Source organism: Phaenicophaeus curvirostris, chromosome 3 (assembly GCF_032191515.1).
Source record: "Phaenicophaeus curvirostris isolate KB17595 chromosome 3, BPBGC_Pcur_1.0, whole genome shotgun sequence".
NCBI classification, from domain to species: Eukaryota; Metazoa; Chordata; class Aves; order Cuculiformes; family Cuculidae; genus Phaenicophaeus; species Phaenicophaeus curvirostris.
In genome coordinates this window covers 55,195,740-55,214,810 of record NC_091394.1, presented here as the reverse complement: position 1 = coordinate 55,214,810, position 19,071 = coordinate 55,195,740, and the positions used below count along the sequence as shown (strand labels likewise).

The window sequence follows — 19,071 nt, the reverse complement described above, 5'->3', positions numbered from 1 at the left end:
GACCTTCCCCTAACATAAATTTAGAGTCTTGCTAAAAGAAAACACACTTTATGATGGCCATGTCCTGCTGCGGACCCACTCTGTGAGAACGGGTGAACATGTTCTGCTGCTGACTCGGGAAGCCAGGCAGACAAAGGAAAACGCCTCAAATGCTCTGGAGGGAACTGCGTGCAGCCCAGGGCTGAGTGAGGCGACCACACAGGGGGCCAGTGAGACAATAACGGCTTTATTAACACTTCACAAGGCACTGCCAGCAACCAAGAGCCCAACAAGAATGGCAACAATCAGAAAACCGACTCAGCAAAGAGGCAACTTAACCTGCTTCAGAGCCATGAGAGAGTTCAGTGTGGGACTGATGCATGGAGAACAGAGGGAAAGAGAAGAGAGAAGGAAAAGAAGTGAAAGAGAGAGCAGAGAAAAGATAGGAAAGGTAATGTGTGAATTAGTTGATAAGTTTTGCTGCAGCTGGTGTGCCTGTTTAATTATCTTGTCATATAAATCTGTCATGTATCGAGAAATAATATGTAGATGATATCCAGACATGATGCTTAGCTGTCTAACAAGATACAGTTGGCAACAATAACCTGACGGGAGTCTCCGGACATGGTTGAATACACCAAAAATATAATGAGCAACCTTGAAGAGATTTACGGGTGTCTCCGGACATGGTTGAATATATTCTTTGTTTCAAACTAGTATATATACTCGCTGTTTTTTGTAGGACCTTATGCCTTTTTTAGAAGGGCATCCATTTCAGCGCTGAATTGTAAAATAAAAATATTATTATCTTTGCTTCGAAGACTATGTCCTTTTTATATTTTACCAGTGAATGAGTGTTTCTCACAATTTGGGGGCTCGTCTGGGATAAGTGATCCTGTCTCTGCGTGACGGGACAGTGGGAGCAGAGAGGCGCGCCCTGCTGCTTTTAGCAGTCTCCAATCTACTGTCCTGCCCCGAGAGGAGCAGTGAACCTTGTCCAGGGAGAGGACTCTGGAAGCAAAGAAGGGGAGAAGGTAATTTAATGAACTAACAGATCTGAATTGCGCGCGGCAGCCGAGTAATCCTGTGTACGGGACCCGGGTAAGAAAAGTGACTGTTAAGTATTGTGTGGGCGGCTGGGAGAGCAGGACTGAAAGTGTGTGTGAGTGAGACGCAGGGTTCCCTGCGAAGTGATTGTGGAGTCCTTCTAACCGCGGTTCCATATCTCCGCGAGGAGACTGGCCGGTGAAGGGACAAAGCGAAAGGGTTCCAGGCAAACGGTGTGCCGGCGGGAAAATGGTGTAATAGGAAACAGACTCAGTAAGGGAGAGTCAAAAAGGAGAGAGGAATCTGAGGATCCCTCTTCGAGCATTCCACCCGACAGTCCTTTAGGGGTGATGCTTAGGGAATGGGGGCAAGGTAGCACCCAGGGAAAAGACAAGGGCCATGGCAGATTATAAAGGTATTCTTGAACTGAGTTAAATTTGGGGCTAGCCAGGAGACGTCCTGTGCAGTGCTGGTATACCGGGTACTGGAACCCAGAGTATGCCTTTGGAAACTTTGAATTTGCAGTGCCGTAGGGACTCTTCAAGAATAATTCAAAGAGCCTTACTGATTGAAAACATACGATTTCTTGGGTTTTGGTAGCAGGCGTTAAAGTTCCCACTGTCTTGTTTTTGGTAGGGGGTGGTTCTGAGTACCTACTAATAATTGATACAAGAATTGTGTGCCATTTTGGTTTTGAACTCAGAAGGTATAATAAGAAATCGAATATTGATAATTGATTTTAACTTTGGTATACTTCATAACTCTGTATGTGTGTGCCTGAGACATAGCACTGCTATGAAGTGATTGTGGTTTTGAACTAAAGTTGATGGGAGGAGATGAATGAAGTGAGTGTAAGTTTTGTCTTAGAATTTTTATGACTTTGTTGTTAACCTAACACCTGTTACACAGACAGCATGTCAAGAACACAAACTAGTAAATTATGTCAAGATGAGGGAAATGATCCTTAAAAATTTTAATAGAGTGCCAGCTATTGATTTATCCAAAATCTGTTGTGCGATTATTTCTGCAGGCAGTTTTATTGTTGTGTGTGTATAACTCGGGAACAATACGCACAGGCTTAGTGTGTGTGTGTGTATATTATGTGTAATAGAAAGTGTGATCAGTGGTGGGAAAGATACATGAAGAGAAGGAGGGAGAAAAGGTTTAATCAGCAGTGGTCATTGGTTGTGTGTAAAAGGTTTAAGCAACAAAGACACATGCCTCTGATTGGTAAACTTTTAAAACTCTGGTCACCTTCTTAGAACACTGAGAATTAAGGAAGACTGTTCGTTGTTCAATAGTTTACATGTGTTTGAGGAGGTGGACTTTTTGGTCGACCCTAACCGGCATAAAATATTTGAATATTTTTGGAAAAGTTGTTTTAAAGTATATGTGTGATCTTACAAGAAAAGGGTTTGGGTTCATTTTTTTTTCTTTTTCTTTCTCCCCCCTTTTACGGCAAAGTGATTTAGTAACACTCTGCACTCCAGTGTCTTTTATCAGATCAGCAACTGTTAGGCTCAGGCACAGACAATAGCCAATGGGATTTTAACAGATATTAATGAAAGGAGTGTGCCAGAGACAATATACTTTGAGATTAAAAGACAATGTTGTAGGTTTGAGTGGGTAAAGGAACCCATTAGGCCTGACCCACTTTACTGGCTGAAGTTTGGGTCGATTGGATTTGTCTGGCTTTGAATCTATACATAAATAACAAAGAACCTGTAAGTCAAGAGGAGAGTGCTTATAGTACACATGTGAAGGGGTCCCATGCTATATGTTACAAGGGACCTCGGAGAGGACAAAGAGAATAAATGGGAACCCCTAGACCATTTACCACCCCCATACAATCCTAGGGAAGTATCCAATAATCAAAATGGAATGGGGGAAACTAAAGAAGCGAGCAGTGAAGAAAATAGTACAGGGGGGAGGATAGTCCTGTAGAATTATCCGCCCTCTCGACAGGGGAAGTACGGAGGTCTCGGGCTGCTGAATTGGATCAGATTAAAAGGGATGTTCAGAATTTCTCTTTGCCTTCCTTGAAGGAGGCATCTAAAGGAGGAATGTTTCCCTTAAGGGAAGTACCCATGTTAGAAGCCCCAGGAGGAGTGCGATTTGTGAATGTGCTCCTGCCCAGCACTGAGGTCTGGGAATTTAAAAAGGAAATGAAGAGGCTATTAGAAAACCCATTGGGACTGTCAGAACAGCTTGATCAGTTCCTAGGCCCCAATCTCTGTACTTGGGATGAAATGCAGTTTATCCTCGGGGCCCTATTTACATCAGAGGAGAGACAAATGATACGGACAGTTGGAATCAGGATCTCAGAGCGGGAGAATCCTCCAGGTGCTCAAGGTGGGGGGGTCCGGAGAGCAAAAATTTCCTGTAACTAGACCTGTATGGAACCAAAATAATATGGAGGGGAGAAACAATATGTCTGATTATAGGAGGTTGGTTATCCGAGGAATAAGGGAAGCTGACCTCAAGGGACAGAACTTTGAAAAAGCTTTTGAAAGCAAACAGCAAAAAGAGGAGCCAGCTACAGAGTGGTTGGAGAGGCTAAGGAAAGATATGCAGCAATACTCAGGAATAGACCCTGGGAGTGATGCAGGGCAGGAACTGTTAAAAGTGAATTTTGTGATAAAGGCTTGGCCAGATATAAAGAAGAAGTTGGAAGAACTGGAGGGTTGGCATGATCGAGATTTGAATGAGTTATTACGGGAGGCTCAGAAAGTGTATATCAGGAGGGATGATGAAAAGCAGAAGGCAAAAGCTAAGTTGATGGTAGCGACTGTTGAGGTGGTAATAAAGAGACAGCCTGAAGTGGAGAAAAAGAAGGAAAGGTTATCTGATCAAAGTCGCGTGCCCCATTATAAATCAAGGTATGGGGGGGCCAGGACCACACCAGGGTGAAGAGAAGCCTCTCCTAGCTGGACAGTAGGCCCCAGACAGTGTTATTACTGCAGGAGGGAAGGACATTTCAAGAGGGAGTGCCCAGTGCAACAAAGAGAAAACAGAGCATTCCAAATGATGGTGCGGGATGATCATTTTCAAGACTAGGGGTGTCAGGGGCTCTATTTTCTGGGGTCTAAGCATCATATTGAGCCCTTGATAAATTTAAAATTAGGACGCCAGAAAGAAGAATACGTATTTTTAGTAGACTCAGGAGTGGAAAGGACAGGTGTTACAAAGATCCCACAAAGATGTAAACCAGGAAGACTTACAACTAATATAGTCAGAATAAAAGGGGAAGGATTCCCAGTTCCCGTTGTAGAACAAGTAACGATCCAAGGAAATGACAGAGAAGTTATGGCTGATTTAGTGGTGGTACCAGAGGCAGGAGTGAATTTGCTAGGGAGAGACTTGCAAATTTCATTAGGGATCGGGATAGTCCCATAGGATAATAGAATGGTAGTTCGATTGTTCAAATTAACAATTCAAGATGAGGAAGAGAGAGACCCGATAGTTTGGGTTGCGGAGGGAAACAGGGGAGGGTTAAATATACCCCCTTTGAAGGTGGAATTAAGGAAGGAAAGTCAGCCTGTGTGTGTAAAGCAATACCTCATATCACTAGAAGGGAGAAAGGGACTCCAGCCTGTAATTGAAGGGCTATTGAAGGATGGCGTCTTGGAGCCATGTATGTCCTGGCATAATACCCCTATCTTACCAGTCAGAAAGAAAGATGGAAATTGGAGATTAGTACAGGATTTAAGGGAATTAAACAAGATAGTGCAAGCTCATCACCCGGTTGTGCCCAATCCTTACACACTGTTAAGTAAAATTCCCTATGACCATAAATGGTTCAGTGTAGTAGATCTTAAAGATGCCTTTTGGACTTGCCCTTTGGCATTGGAAAGCCGAGATCTGTTTGCTTTTGAACGGAAGGATCCCATGACAGGGAGAAAGCAACAGTTTCGCTGGACTACTCTGCCCCAAGGATTCACAGAATCCCCCAACCTTTTCAGACAGGTCTTGGAACAAGTCCTTGAGGAAATTACCCTTTCTCCCAGAATCAAACTGCTCCAGTATGTAGATGATCTGTTAGTATCAGGGGAAAAGGAAACAGAAGTTCAATCTGCCACCATTCAGCTATTAAACTTTCTAGGGAAAAGGGGTCTTTGAGTAACAAAAACTAAGTTACAGTTCGTGGAAAAGGAAGTAAGATATTTGGGGCATCTGATTAGTGAAGGGAAGAGGAGAATAAATCCAGAATGAATATCTGCCATTATAGCACTTACCCTTACGAAGAGCAAAAAGGAGATAAGAAAGTTTTTAGGTTTGCTGGGGTATTGCAGACTATGGATTGAAAATTTTAGTCAACATGTTAAGTTTTTATATGAGAAATTACAGGAGGAGACTGAAAGATACGAGTGGACACAGGAGGAGCAACAGCAATTTAAAGAGTTAAAACAAAAATTAATGCAGGCACCTCCCCTCTTTGGAAAAGCCATTTCATTTATATGTAAATGTCGAGAATGGGATTTCTTATGGTGTGTTAGCCCAGATATGGGGGGGATAATACACCGGTGGCCTACCTGTCCAAATTACTAGATCCAGTTTCACAAGGCTGGCCAACTTGTGTACAGGCAATAGTGGCCACAGCCTTGCTGGTAGAAGAAAATAGGAAGCTGACCTTTGGAGGGGCACTAATTGTGTCTACCCCTCACATAGTTAGGACAATTTTGACCCAAAAGTCTGATAGGTGGCTGACTGACTCTAGAATTTTGAAATATGAAGCCATCCTAATGGAGAAAGGTGATTTAATTTTGACTACAGATAAAAGTCTCAATCCCTCCCAGTACCTATACGGAGATCAGACTAAAGTACGAGAGGATTTGAGAGAGGAACCTTTACCTGAAGGAGAGAGAGTCTTTATAGATGGGTCATCATGATGCAATAATAGATGGCATACAGAATAGTGTAATAGAAAAAGGGAGACTCCCTGACATTTGGTTGGCCCATACGAGTGAACTATATGCCCTTAAATGAGCCCTGGAATTATTAGGAGGGAAAAATGGAACAATATGGACTCCAGATATGCCTTCAGAGTTGTCCATACCTTTGGGAAAATATGGAAAGAATGGGGATTGGTTACCTCCAGGGGAAAGGAACTATGTATGAACAGTTTATATTGGTGGTACTCGAGACCCTAAGTAAGCCAGAAGAGATTGCAATAGTACACGTAACTGGACATCAAAAGGGGAATGCTTTAGAAGATAGAGGTAATGAGCAGGCAAAAGAAGCAGCACTCAAAGGAGGGGCTATTAGGATGCGAATTTTAATGCCTGGTAAAGAAATGTCAGTCAAATTGCCAGTATTTGCAGAAGAAGAGAAGTCTCTCCAAAATATGGGATGTGTAAAAACCCAGGAAGGTAAGTGGATCCTGCCAGATGGGAGACAAATGTTAAACAAAGCAGTTACCAGAGGAATGTTATCCAGGCTACATTCAGAAACTCATTGGGGAGCTCAGGCTCTGTGTGATCAGTTTTTAAGACGAATCAGAACTGCCCCAAGGAAAGACTTGGGTGTGCCTCCATACGAAATGCCCCTGCATGGAGTAGTAGAAAGAATGGACTCTGATAAGGGAACATATTTTACTTCTAAGGCCCTGCAATTGATATGTGCAGCCTTGGAAATATGAGCATTAGCTCTTAGAAACAGAACTCCTGAAGGTACAAAGGCGGAAATAAGAGGGTGAGTGAACCAATCTCTAAGATCAATGATATGTACCTTAGAGACTATTTGCATGGAATAACTCAATCTCTTGCAGATTTAAGAAAGCGTGGTTTGCTACCCCAAACAGCTCCTCTGGATTTCAGCCTGCATCAAATACAACCTAGGACTGGGTCCTAGTTACTCTAGCCCCGACGTGGAAAGGACCCTTCCTGGTATTTCTGACAATAGAAGCAGCCATAAGGACTAAAGAGAAGGGGTGGACTCATGCCAGTGGCCCCGCCTTCCAGAGAGTGGACTGTGAATCCTTTGTACAAGCAAAATTGGTTGGCGAAATCTGTAAGGACATTTACCTGTGTTACATATAATAATGGACTAGGTAAACTGAATTAACCACCTGGTGGTACTGTGGAGTGTGTTGGAAGTGGCAGCCCTGTGAAAATCTAAAAGGTGATTTCAGGTGTCACTAAGCCAAGGGCAAGACTGGGTTAGCCTCTATATTTGCCGCCAAGAAGAATCTAAAACTCTGCTGTTGGCTGCAATCCAATAGGCATTGAGTGACGGAAATATATGCTATACCAGACCTTGGCTTGCAATGGCTGCCTGGACTCTCCTACTTTGGGTTGTGTTCACCTCCAGTTGTACCCCAGGATCTCTAAATGAATGTTCTAAATGTTACCAATGTCTGCATATTAGAGGGACCTCCAATCTTAATTACCACATTCACATAAATAAGTATTGCTATGACTCGTGAAGTTTAACCACTTGTAACTTGGGGAAAATACAATTGTGGGTAGGAAGAAACTTGGGAAAAGGAGGAATAAGGCTGGGAATAGGGTGACCTAAGGGATAAGAATGGATGTGTTTCACCAAGGAAGGACATTGGGACATATAAAATTTCACATGTCCCAGTGCAGAAATGGAAGTCTATGTTAGATTCTGGATGGTGGGATAATCTCTTGGGGGTAGCCTGGTGGAAAAAAGTAGGTTTCTTTTTATTGTGTTCATTCGCTGGGTTACTCTTTTTACCATGCCTTATACCGTGTTTTATAAGACTGACTTCCAGTGTAGTAGAAGGAATGCAGCTAACCAGCACGCCAATAAATCCACGGATGACAACCCCAGGCCAGAGTGAGATGGTCCAGAAAATTACGGTGTTGAAGAAACGAGACCAAAAGAAAGAAGAACAAGATGAGAAATTGCAATCAATATTATGTAAATTAGAGCAAAGCTATGGGCTTCAGCAAAAAATGTAATAAGTAAGAGGGGCTGAATTGTGTGAATTAGTTGATAAGTTTTGCTGCAGCTGGTGTGCATGTTTAATTATCTTGTCATATAAATCTGTCATGTGTCAAGAAATAATATGTAGACGATATCCAGACATGATGCTTAGCTGTCTAACAAGATACAGTTGGCAACAATAACCTGACAGGATTCTCTGGACATGGTTGAATACACCAAAAATATAATGAGCAACCTTGAAGAGATTTATGGGTGTCTCTGGACATGGTTGAATATATTCTTTGTTTCAAACTAGTATATATACGCGCTGCTTTTGTAGGACCTTATGCATTTTTTAGAAGGGCATCCAATTCAGTGCTGAATTGTAAAATAAAAATATTATTAAAATATTATTATCTTTGCTTCGAAGACGTTGTTCTTTTTAATATTTTACCAGTGAATGAGTGTTTCTCACAGTAAGATTTTTTTTTTCTTTTCCCATATAGACACAAACATTCAAGGCAATCAGTGGAAATTGTGACACGTCCCAGTCTGTCTTTTATATCCTCCCGGATTCCTGGGTTTGCCCCATCCCACCTGTGGGGCAGTGATTGAGAAGGGACCCTGCGCACGCATTGTGAGTTGTTCTGGAAAGTTCTCTTTAGTGCATGCTCTCTTGTTGCTTTGGGCAGTGGGCACCTGGAATGGGTCGGTGGACCTTTGCATGCTCAGTCTCCTCTTTGTGCTTCCCCTCTCCAGGCTTGCGCATGCCCCTTCGGTCACTTAGACCCCCTGCTCTTTTCCAAGTCCCTATGGAGGGATGGTACCCACGCACCCACAATCTTCATTCATTGGCAGCTGTGCTTGGGACATACCAAACTGCAACACTGCTTCAGGCACCTGGTGCCCCTCTCCACTCAGCAACCAACAGCTATCACCATTGCAACTGTCTGAGGCAGAAGTCCCAGCTGGAACAGGCTCTGACAGTGACCTTCTGGCTGACAGTGACCTTCTGGCTTTTCTGCCAATGTGCATCATGCTCCTAATAGTTGTTCTGACAGTTTTCTGCATTTGTGTTTGAGGCTCATGGGTGCTGGAGTTAAGAAATGAAAGTGATAACTATAGAATGGTCAGTTTTAGTAACTAACTTGCACAAAAAATTGCGCTGAGTACAGTAGAAGTCGCAAGCCTTTTCTTAGATGTTCTTGTAGGTTAATTCAATAAAAACACAATAGTAACAGTGAGAGGTAAAGGGGATCCAAAATCAAAATCCAGGGTACAAACACTAATTAAAAGTAGAATTGGCTCCTGAAAAATAGGGGCTCCAAATACTTTAGCGTTCCTAACTGGAACTGAACTTTAATTCAGTAACCTGAAGCTGAGTGCTTCAGTTCTGGATCGTTTTCAAGAGCAGAAGTTCAGATGCTGCTGTTGAAAGCAGAATGTAGGTGTAAGCACATTTCAAGTGATTAATGTGTAATTAATAATAGAGAACAAGAACCATTGTACACAGCTTGCACTTAGCGATTTTAACTTGTATATAATTCCTATTAAACATGCATTGTTTGTAAAATAACACTGGCTATCACAATGCATTAGGTGCCTGGAAGAGCTCATGAGGTGCAAGTAATGGATTTTAATTGATTTTCTTTCTGGATAGGTTCCATTTGGTGAATAAGATCTCAGTGTATAATTTCAGCTCTCCTTTTAATAGTGTACAGCAAAGATAACACAAGGTGTCATGGCATATGCTTAAATGCATTTGCACCTGAAACATTACTCCCAATGTTTTCCTGTCTTTTGCCTACACCAGTGTCTTGCTTCTGTGGAAATGAGAAGGTGCAGAATGTATTGCAGGCTGATGTGGTATGAAGGGCTCTGGTGCAGGTGTTTTAATGAAGAGATGCAATATGCAGATTATTGCTGGAAAGGAATGCCAAGGAAGTCTTTAATCCTTAGTGTCATCTATTTCTAAAACATGTTACATAAATAACATTTTCTATATGCCATGTCTTCCCACATACTATAAACATGGCATCTTTAATACTCATTTAACAGTGAAATAGTTTGGGGGCCTGATACTGCAACGTTGCTTGGATCAGGGCTTGCTGAGACCATGAAAGCCCGCTGCAGGCTATCCTGGTACTGAGTGGATGACCTTACAGGTCTTTTCCAACCTTAACAATTCTATGATTCTAGGAGCGATACCGAGTGGTACCGAGTAGATGATCTGAGCGGTCTTTTCCAACCTTAACAATTCTGTGATTCTAGGAGCGATACCGAGTGGATGATCTTACAGTTTTTTTCCAACCTTAATGATTCTGTGAGTGGTACTGAGTGGAACCAAGTGGATGATCTTAGAGGCCTTTTCTGACCTTAATGATTCTATGATTCTAGGACTGGTACCAAGTGAATGACCTTATAGGTCTTTTCACACCTTAACGATTGGCTGATTCTGGGAGTGGTACCAAGTGGATGACCTTACAGGTCTTTTCCAACCTTAACAATTCTATGATTCTAGGAGTGATACCGAGTGGTACCGAGTGGACAATCTGAGAGGTCTTTTCCAACCTTAATGATTCTATGATTTTAGGAGTGATACCGAGTGGTACTGAGTGGATGATCTCAGAGGTCTTTTCCAGCCTTAACGGTTCTATGATTCTAGGAGTGATACCAAGTGGTACCGAGTGGACGATCTGAGAGGTCTTTTCCAACCTTAATGATTCTATGATTTTAGGAGTGATACCGAGTGGTACTGAGTGGATGATCTTTTAGGTCTTTTCCAGCTTTGATGATTGTGATTCTAGGAGTGGTACCGAGTGGATGACCTTACAGGTCTTTTCCAGTCTTGATGATTGTGATTCTAGGAGTAGTACCAAGTGGATGACCTTTGAGGTCCTTTCCAGTCTCGGTGATTCTATAATTCAATGAGTGATATCGAGTGGTACCTAGTGGATGATCTGAGAGGTCCTTTCCAACCTTAATGATTCTATAATTCTAGGAGTGATACTGAGTGGTACCGATTGGATGATTTTTTAGGTCTTTTCCAGCTTTGATGATTGTGATTCTAGGAGTGGTACCGAGTGGATGATCTTTGAGGTCTTTTCCAGTCTTGATGATTCTATAATTCTATGAGTGATTCCAAGTGGTGCTGAGTGGATGATCTGAGTGGTCTTTTCCAACCTTAGCCATTCGGTGGTTCTAGGAATGGTATCAAATGGATGATCTTAGAGGTCTTTTCCAACCTTAATGATTCTATGATTCTAGGAGTGATACTGAGTGGTGCCCAGTGGATGATCTTTGAGGTCTTTTCCAGTCTTGATGATTCTATAATTTTAGGAGCGATACTGAGTGGTACCGATTGGATGATTTTTTAGGTCTTTTCCAGCTTTAATGGGTGTGATTCTAAGTGTGGTACCGAGTGGATGATCTTTGAGGTTTTTTCCAGTCTTGATGATTCTATAATTCTATGAGTGATACCGAGTGGTACCGAGTGGATGATCTTTGAGGTTTTTTCCAGTCTTGATGATTCTATAATTCTATGAGTGATACCGAGTGGTACCAAGTGGATGATCTTTGAGGTCTTTTCCAGTCTTGATGATTCTATAATTCTGTGAGTGATACAGAGTGGTACCGAGTGGATGATCTTTGAGGTCTTTTCCAGTCTTGATGATTCTGTAATTCTATGAGTGATACCGAGTGGTACCAAGTGGATGATCTTTGAGGTCTTTTCCAGTCTTGATGATTCTATAATTCTATGAGTGATACCAAGTGGTACCGAGTGGATGATCTTTGAGGTCTTTTTCAGTCTCGATGATTCTATAATTCTGTGAGTGATACCAAGTGGTACCGAGTGGATGATCTTTGAGGTCTTTTCCAGCTTTGATGATTGTGATTCTAGGAGTGGTACCGAGTGGATGATCTTTGAGGTCTTTTCCAGTCTTGATGATTCTATAATTCTATGAGCGATACCAAGTGGTACCGAGTGGATGATCTTTGAGGTCTTTTCCAGCTTTGATGACTGTGATTCTAGGAGTGGTACCGAGTGGATGACCTTCCAGGTCTTTTCCAACCTTACCGATTCTGCGATTCTAGGCGCGCTGCCGAGCGGTACCGAGGGGCCGATTCCCTCGCAGGTCTTCTCCGCCCCGAAGGGTCGGGGCGGTCGGAGGACGCCGCCGGCAGGTGGCTGCGCGGCCGCACCCCGGGGCGCGGAGGAGCCGCCCCGCGCCCGCCCCGCCGCCTCCCGCCCCGCCCGCTCGGCTCGGCGGCTCCCGGCGCGGCGATGCGGCCCTGGCGGTATGTCAGCGCCCGGCAGCTGGACGGCTTTCGCCGGTACAAGGTAACGGGGCGCGGCTGAGCGCCGGACCCGGCTCCGAGCATCCCTCCCGCCCGCTCGCCCCGCGCCCCGCTCGGAGCCGGGAGGGGGAGGGTGGGAACTGGTGTCGGCGAAGTGCTGGGAGCGGAGTTGACTGGGCTCGGAGCGAGTAGCAGCATCTTTGTAAGCCCTGCGCGTTTGGAAGAAGCGCAGGCTGGGTGTAAGTCAGTGTTTCGGGAAGAAAGTGTGCATTGCTGATTCTTGTCTGCGAGTTCTTTGTACACGGGAATGCTTTGGCTTGGAGAAGTGAATAAGAAAGCCAGAACCGCCCCCCCCCCCCCCAGCTTAATTTAAATAATTGGAAAGAAACCTCGTGTTTGTAAGTAACAAGCCTGCACAATTCAAGTGCATGGGTGGATCATTAGACGATTTGATTTACCAGCAGACTCGTGAGTTGCTTCAGTTTGTTCCCAGGACGTTGCAGCCGTGAAGCAGAGGAATATCCAAATTATGGCTATAAACTGGAGAGGGGCAGATTTAGACTAGGCATAAGGAAGAATTTCTTAACCACGAGAGTGGTGAGGCTCTGGCACAGGTTGCCCAGGGAAGTTGTGGCTGCCCCATCCCAGGAGGTGTTCAAGGCCAGGTTGGATGGGGCCTTGGGCAGCCTGACCTAGTGGGATGTCCCTGGCGATCACAGAGGGGTGGGAACTGGATAATCTTTAAGGTCCCTTCCAACCCAAATTATTCTATGATTCTATGAAATCTGCTTGATTTGAAGTGCAGGTGTCTGAGATGGGCTGTACCACGCATCTTCACCTCACTGCCTGTTAAAAGCGTGATTAGCACACCAGCTTCCACCAGCACAATGTGCAACCTCTTATTTTATGTTCAGTTTCCCAAAGCAGCCCCTACCTGGAGCTCCCATGCTTCTTGCCTTCTTGCTTTTACCACGGTCCCTCCCAACCTGGCCTCCAACCAGCTTCTCCCAGCTCCTACCAGCCTGCAGAAGTAGTGATTGTGGAGTAACTGTGGTTTCAGCAGCCTCCTCCAGGTCACTTACTAGTAACTTGTTACACAAAGCAGTATTTTAAAATGTACCAACCTGTTTGTGTGTCTCTAGTGTGAGTATGGTAGAACATGCTGCAAGCTGCATCTGGCTGCTGGGTTTAAGTTACACAGGCCTGTGCCTGAACAGTAGAGCTACAACCATCACCGGAGGAAGAATGAAAAGCTCTTTTTAGCATAAACAGACACTATTATTTAAGTAACTTTCCTAAAATATTTGTGTTTGTAGTACAAATACGAGGAATGCTTGTAATATGCTCTTCTTTAGTACTTGAACTTGAATGAAAGTAGCCACAAGCAAATGCAGATGATGAATAATCAAAATAAGGTTTTTTTTAAAAAAACTTTTAATCATTGTGTGCCACTTATTAATTACAGAGTAAATTATTACCAAAAGACAAAATCACATATCAAAACATTTAAGTTGAGTGTATTAAAATTGCTTTGATTTTTTGGGAGCATCGCAAAGGCCAGAAAATATGTTAGGTACTTTTCTTAATGTAGGAGTTGGCCAGCACACTTGAAAAGTATCTGTTGAACTGTGTTCTGGAAAACTACGGTAAGTACAGGTTTTAGAAAGGTGAAATCAAATAGTTAGTTCTGTATTATCTGAGGTGACTAGGGACTGGGACATCCTGGAAGTAAATAAATACATAAATCCAAATGACACAGGTTACACTCAGAGAAACAGTGACAATGAGGTCAGTGCTGCTGAACTGGTGGGGCATCTGAACCATCTTCCTGGTGCTCCAGGCTGCAGAAGGGCAAAGCATGTGATAGCAACTCTGCCCATTCCTGAAGTGCTGCTCACAACTGGTTAAAGTCCTCAAAAAATGCAAAAGCTGTACAGTAAGGAGACACTAATCACTACCAACATCTCCTCCTCACCCTCCCACACCCAGGGCTGCAACCACAACCACAGCTTTATTCCCACCATTTCCCAAGCCTGAAACACGCTCTTCAACTTCTTGTTGCCCTCTGGCTGCTATTACTGTGTTCTCCCCTTGAGCTAGAGCCTCACCTCATCCTGCTTCTCCAGCTTCCCAGCCCCACTGAGGAGATTGCTGTCACCTTTACTGCTGAGTTAAAAGGGCTGTTGCTAAATTCATATACTGGGCCCAGTAGATGTGAGTTACCTCTTTCTACAGCCACCTGGATATCTCTGTAGTGTATTTCCTGGTGGACCTAGCTCTAGACTACACTGGAGGGGTGCATGGACTGGCCTTGTGAGATCTATGGAATGATTTATTAGCACCTGTTCAGTGTTGAAATAAAACAATGTATTGCTTCCAGGCCTAGGAGACTAGCTAAAGGCATCTCTCTCTCCCATTATGCATCACATCGCAGCATTATCAGTGGCTTAATATGCGCTGCACTTTGCACAATTTATCCACAGATAACTGGGAGCTGATCATAATGCGTTTTAAAAGACAAATTTGTGTAATCGTCAACTCCATTTCATAAAGGTTAATTTTGCCTGAAAATAATACTGCTCTGTTTTCATAATTTTCACACAGCAGAACTCATTCCATTGCCATGAATGCCACAATTGTATGTCTCAGACACTTTCTGTCTCCTGCTTGCCGTTGGAGGAAGGCCTTGGCAACAAAACCAGTGCAGTTCTGTGCAATGGGAATGGCAAATTTAATGAATGCAAGGACTACAGCACCCTTTAGCATCATCAAGTGCATGTATGTTATGCTTCTGAAGCGAGTTTTGCCCGGTTACCAAGCTTTGGTTTATAGCACAGAGCACACAAATAGCATTGCCGTTGAGTGAGCCTGAACCAGCTGTACTAGGAATATTTATGTACACCAAATACGTTCAGTCCACGGTATCATGCTGGAACTAGTTCAGTGTAAAACCTCCTGAAGCCTTTATAGCATGGGCGCTGGATCCTTAGGGCTAGCTATTTCACTTTACAAATATATTCCCGTTCATTCTGCATCTTAATGGGGATTCAGAGATTCAGTTTCCCTTTTCCTGTTCAAAAGCACACGGAGAACAGGTAGAGATGTGTCGACAAGACAGTTCAGATGCAACCCTGGCTATTACTGGTAGGTAATTCTGCTGTCTTCTTGCCTGTGGGGCAGGTGGGCAGGTACTGATTTCAGAACAGTTGCGTACTCAGGTGATTTGCTGCAACTGTAGAGCAGAAGCTGGTACTTGGATTTTGTCCTGTTCCCTAGGATTTGGATTGACACAGCCAAAATGCTACAACCAACCGCAATTTTAGGACTTGGGTCATGTCATTCGTACTTTTATGTTTCTGTTATCAGCATTTTGCAGTTCTTAAGGAACATCTGTGGGATTGCACAACTGCCTTTTTTCTGCCTGTTTGGATTTCTGTTGGAAACAAGTAGCTTAGAGATGGCCAGGTGATGAGTACAAATAAAAGCAAAATCTCGTTCTTTATTTTTATCCCCCTCTTCTCACAAGAATGCAATAATGTTAATGATGAGCTCTTGTTGCCATTGCCTCCTCTCATCACTGTGATCTTAGGATTTCCCTTGCAAATCTGCCTTGAATCAACTTTTCTACAGCACCTATGAGCTGAGGTTTTCCAAGCCAGAAACCTTTAACCTCTTTCAGAATAAGGGAGACCTGAAGACTAACTATAAAGACTTGACTCAAAGAATAGGCCTTGGAAAATAAAATTTAAAAAATCAGAGGTAACATTAAAAATTAAGGTCTAGGAGTCCACATTTTCATCTTGGTATGTTTCTATCCTCTAAGCTGTTTTTTAGAGGGTAATTCCCTGTGTGGAGAAGAGGAGGGCAGTAAATGAGGTATATGTGGTTTCATTTCAGTGAGACTTCTGATGCTGCCCTACATTCTTGTAAGTAAAGTGGGTAAGGGTAAGTAAGATGAAATACGTCTAAAATGGAAATACATTACACTAAAGATTAATTTTAAGTTCTCTGTAAATGTAGGAGGTTCTATCAAATGGAATATTGCCTACAGAGCTGTCCCTCTGGCCTAGCTCAGTTGCTGTTCAATACTTTCATTAATTAACAAAAGGCAGATAAGTCTTGTAAAATTTTCATAGGACGCTAAAACACTTTGAAGAATAGGCTTATGATTTAAAATGTTCATGAAGAAGGGATATAATGGCCAGAAATCAATACAAAGAAAATCAGTAAACAAGGTACAGTGTTTATGGGAAAGAAAATCAACATTTTGTGCATAAAATGAGAGACAGTAGACTGCAAAATATACCCGGGGATCAGTGTGTCAGCAGTGTTGTGGCTGTTGTAATAAAAATAGTAAAAAAGCTCTTAAGTGTGAAGCGTAAGAGATGTGTCAAAGGGTTGCATACATTGCTGTACCTGAGGTACTGATCAGGTATCAGATGGAATAATAACATGAACTGCTTGCTTTGGCACACAGTTTACAATCCACAAAATGGCATTAGTAATATTAAGAGGCTTAGAAAAGGCAAACTGAGGAACAGTCTGAGTACTTGGGAAGTAAGAGCGTAACAGCCAGCTAATCTTCATGCACACCCTTTTAAAGAAAGACAACATGTAAAGATTGGCTGCACAAAGATATTCAAGGCAGATGCTGTGGCAGCCTTGGGTCGATTAGGGTACCGAGGCACTGGAACAGGTATTAGGAGGGTATTGTGCCATCATTTTATCTGTCTTAAGAAATGGCTAGGTTTCTCTCAGGGAGCATCTAAAATCTATTGTCGAGTATTAATAAGCAGTTGCTTAAACCTTTTTTTAGCAAAGTTTTGAATAACCTGTTCTGTTTTCATCTGCCTACGTGGTTTTTTTATCACAAGCAAGTGGAAGCCAGTGGCTTGTTACCTCATGGGAACTTGATCTGCTTCCTGAACATCTGCTAAATGTGATCCCACATTAAGTGAATACACTGGGCTAGAGGACCTCTCAAGTTACATCCAGCCCTTATTTTGGTAGGTTAGAGAAACAAGATCAGATGTATGATGATCACGTTTCAAGGCTTGATTGTTTCTCTCATATTGACTTATACCAAAAGGGCAAAATGTGTTGAGTATAATCTAGTGAATTACCTAGTGGAAGTTCAAGATTGGTCCATCTGGAAAAATACAAGATGGGATTTCTGTTAGGAGTCTATGCATTTCCAAGGCTACTTGTGTAACTATGAGATTTAGAAACGCATCAGCTGATAGGAGTTTTGCTTTCAACTCCAGTACAACAAGTATTTTACATGATTTTGAAAATCTGGGTTAGGAGATTTTCATTTGCATACTTATCTGGAAGTGATTCTACCCTTCTACTCCACTCTGGTGAGACCTGACCTGGAGGTCCAGCTCTGGAATCCTCAGTACAAGAAAAACATGGACCGGTTGGAGTGGGTCCAGAGGAGGGCTACAACAATGATCAGAGGGATGGAACACCTCTCCTATGAGGAAAGGCTGAGAGAGTTGGGGTTGTTCAGCCTAGAGAAGGGAAGACTCTAGGGAGACCTTATCACAGTATTTCAGTACTTAAAGGGGGCTTATAAGAAAGTTTGGGACAGACTTTTTAATAGGGCCCGTTGTGATGGGACAAGAGGTAATGATCTTAATCTAAAAGAGGGTAGATTTAGATTAGATATAAGAAAGAATTTTTTCACGATGAGGGTGGTGAAACACTGGAACAGGTTGTCCAGAGAGGTGGTAGGTGCCCCATCCCTGGAAACATTCAAGGTCAGGATGGATAGAGCTCTGATCAATCTGATCTAATTGAAGATGTCCTTATTCATGTCAGGGGGGTTGGACCAAATAATCTCTAAAGGTTCCTTCCAGTCCAAACTATTCTATGATTGTGCGTGGGCAATTTGAGTTATAAAATCATTTACATTGGAAAAGATCTTCATTATCATCGAGTCCAAGCTTAAACTGCATGTTGAATACGGTGGTTTTATAGTGTTCTTGCAGATGGAATTTTAAACTTTTTTTCCTAAATTTTGATTCCAAATGTGTTTAAAAGCAGTTATCATCAGGTTTATCTGATGTAGTTTGTTTTTTTCAAACCATTTGGGTTTAGTGAAGCCCTTGAATATTCGAGGCAGTGAAAGCTAACATGTTCCATCTTCCATAGAGCTAGTAAGTCAACAGTCCACTGTTCTGCAAACAAAGTCTTGCAGTCTTCTTCATATTACTTTGATGGACTGGAATAGTGGGGGTGTAATTAAAAGTTGTTGAATCATGTGTGAAATAAATAAAACAAATCATTTAGTACCCTTATATTTTCTGTTATTGTGTTCATGTGAAGAGTCATGGGCCAACTGAACTCTGAAAGACCAATTTTATGCGCACACTAGTTCTTACTCCTCATCTTTTTGTAGTGGTAGCTGACATAATGTAACATTTCAAGAGCTCAGTGATCATTATCTTCCTTCCATTTATCGTATGCTAATGCTAATGAGCCAACAATATGATGAAATCACACCACAGGAATGTTGCATTAGATATTACTCACCGTGGGACATTTTTCCCAATGATGGTGCAATTGTATGTGTTTTTTGGCTGCCACAGTATGCCCATGAATTTGCAAAGCTTCATTAGGATGCTTTTGGAACAAACACCATGGATATAAAGAGTTATATGCCTTGTTGAGTCTCATGAAAGTGCCGATACCAACCACATAGTTTCATTTTATTGCTTTATCAGGAGACGTTCGTGTTCTGAAATGCTTATTGGATTTTTATGAGTAGGATATGCATAGATACACATTTATGTATTCATATGTATTTAATTTTGTTTATTCATCTGTGCTTTAATAGAAGACTAATTGCAA

The 19,071-nt window shown here is 42.6% G+C and overlaps 1 protein-coding gene across 1 annotated transcript in view; it reads left to right on the top strand.

Moving 5' to 3' along the window:
* Window positions 1-12,158: 12,158 nt before the first annotated feature.
* The window catches only part of LOC138719108 (ethanolaminephosphotransferase 1-like), a 53,448-nt gene continuing 46,535 nt past the window's right edge, over window positions 12,159-19,071 (top strand). Inside the window, exon 1 of the mRNA XM_069854074.1 lies at window positions 12,159-12,259. Within this exon, the coding sequence (XP_069710175.1) occupies window positions 12,203-12,259 (57 nt within the window). The 5' untranslated portion in view covers window positions 12,159-12,202. The remainder of the gene's footprint in view (window positions 12,260-19,071) is intronic.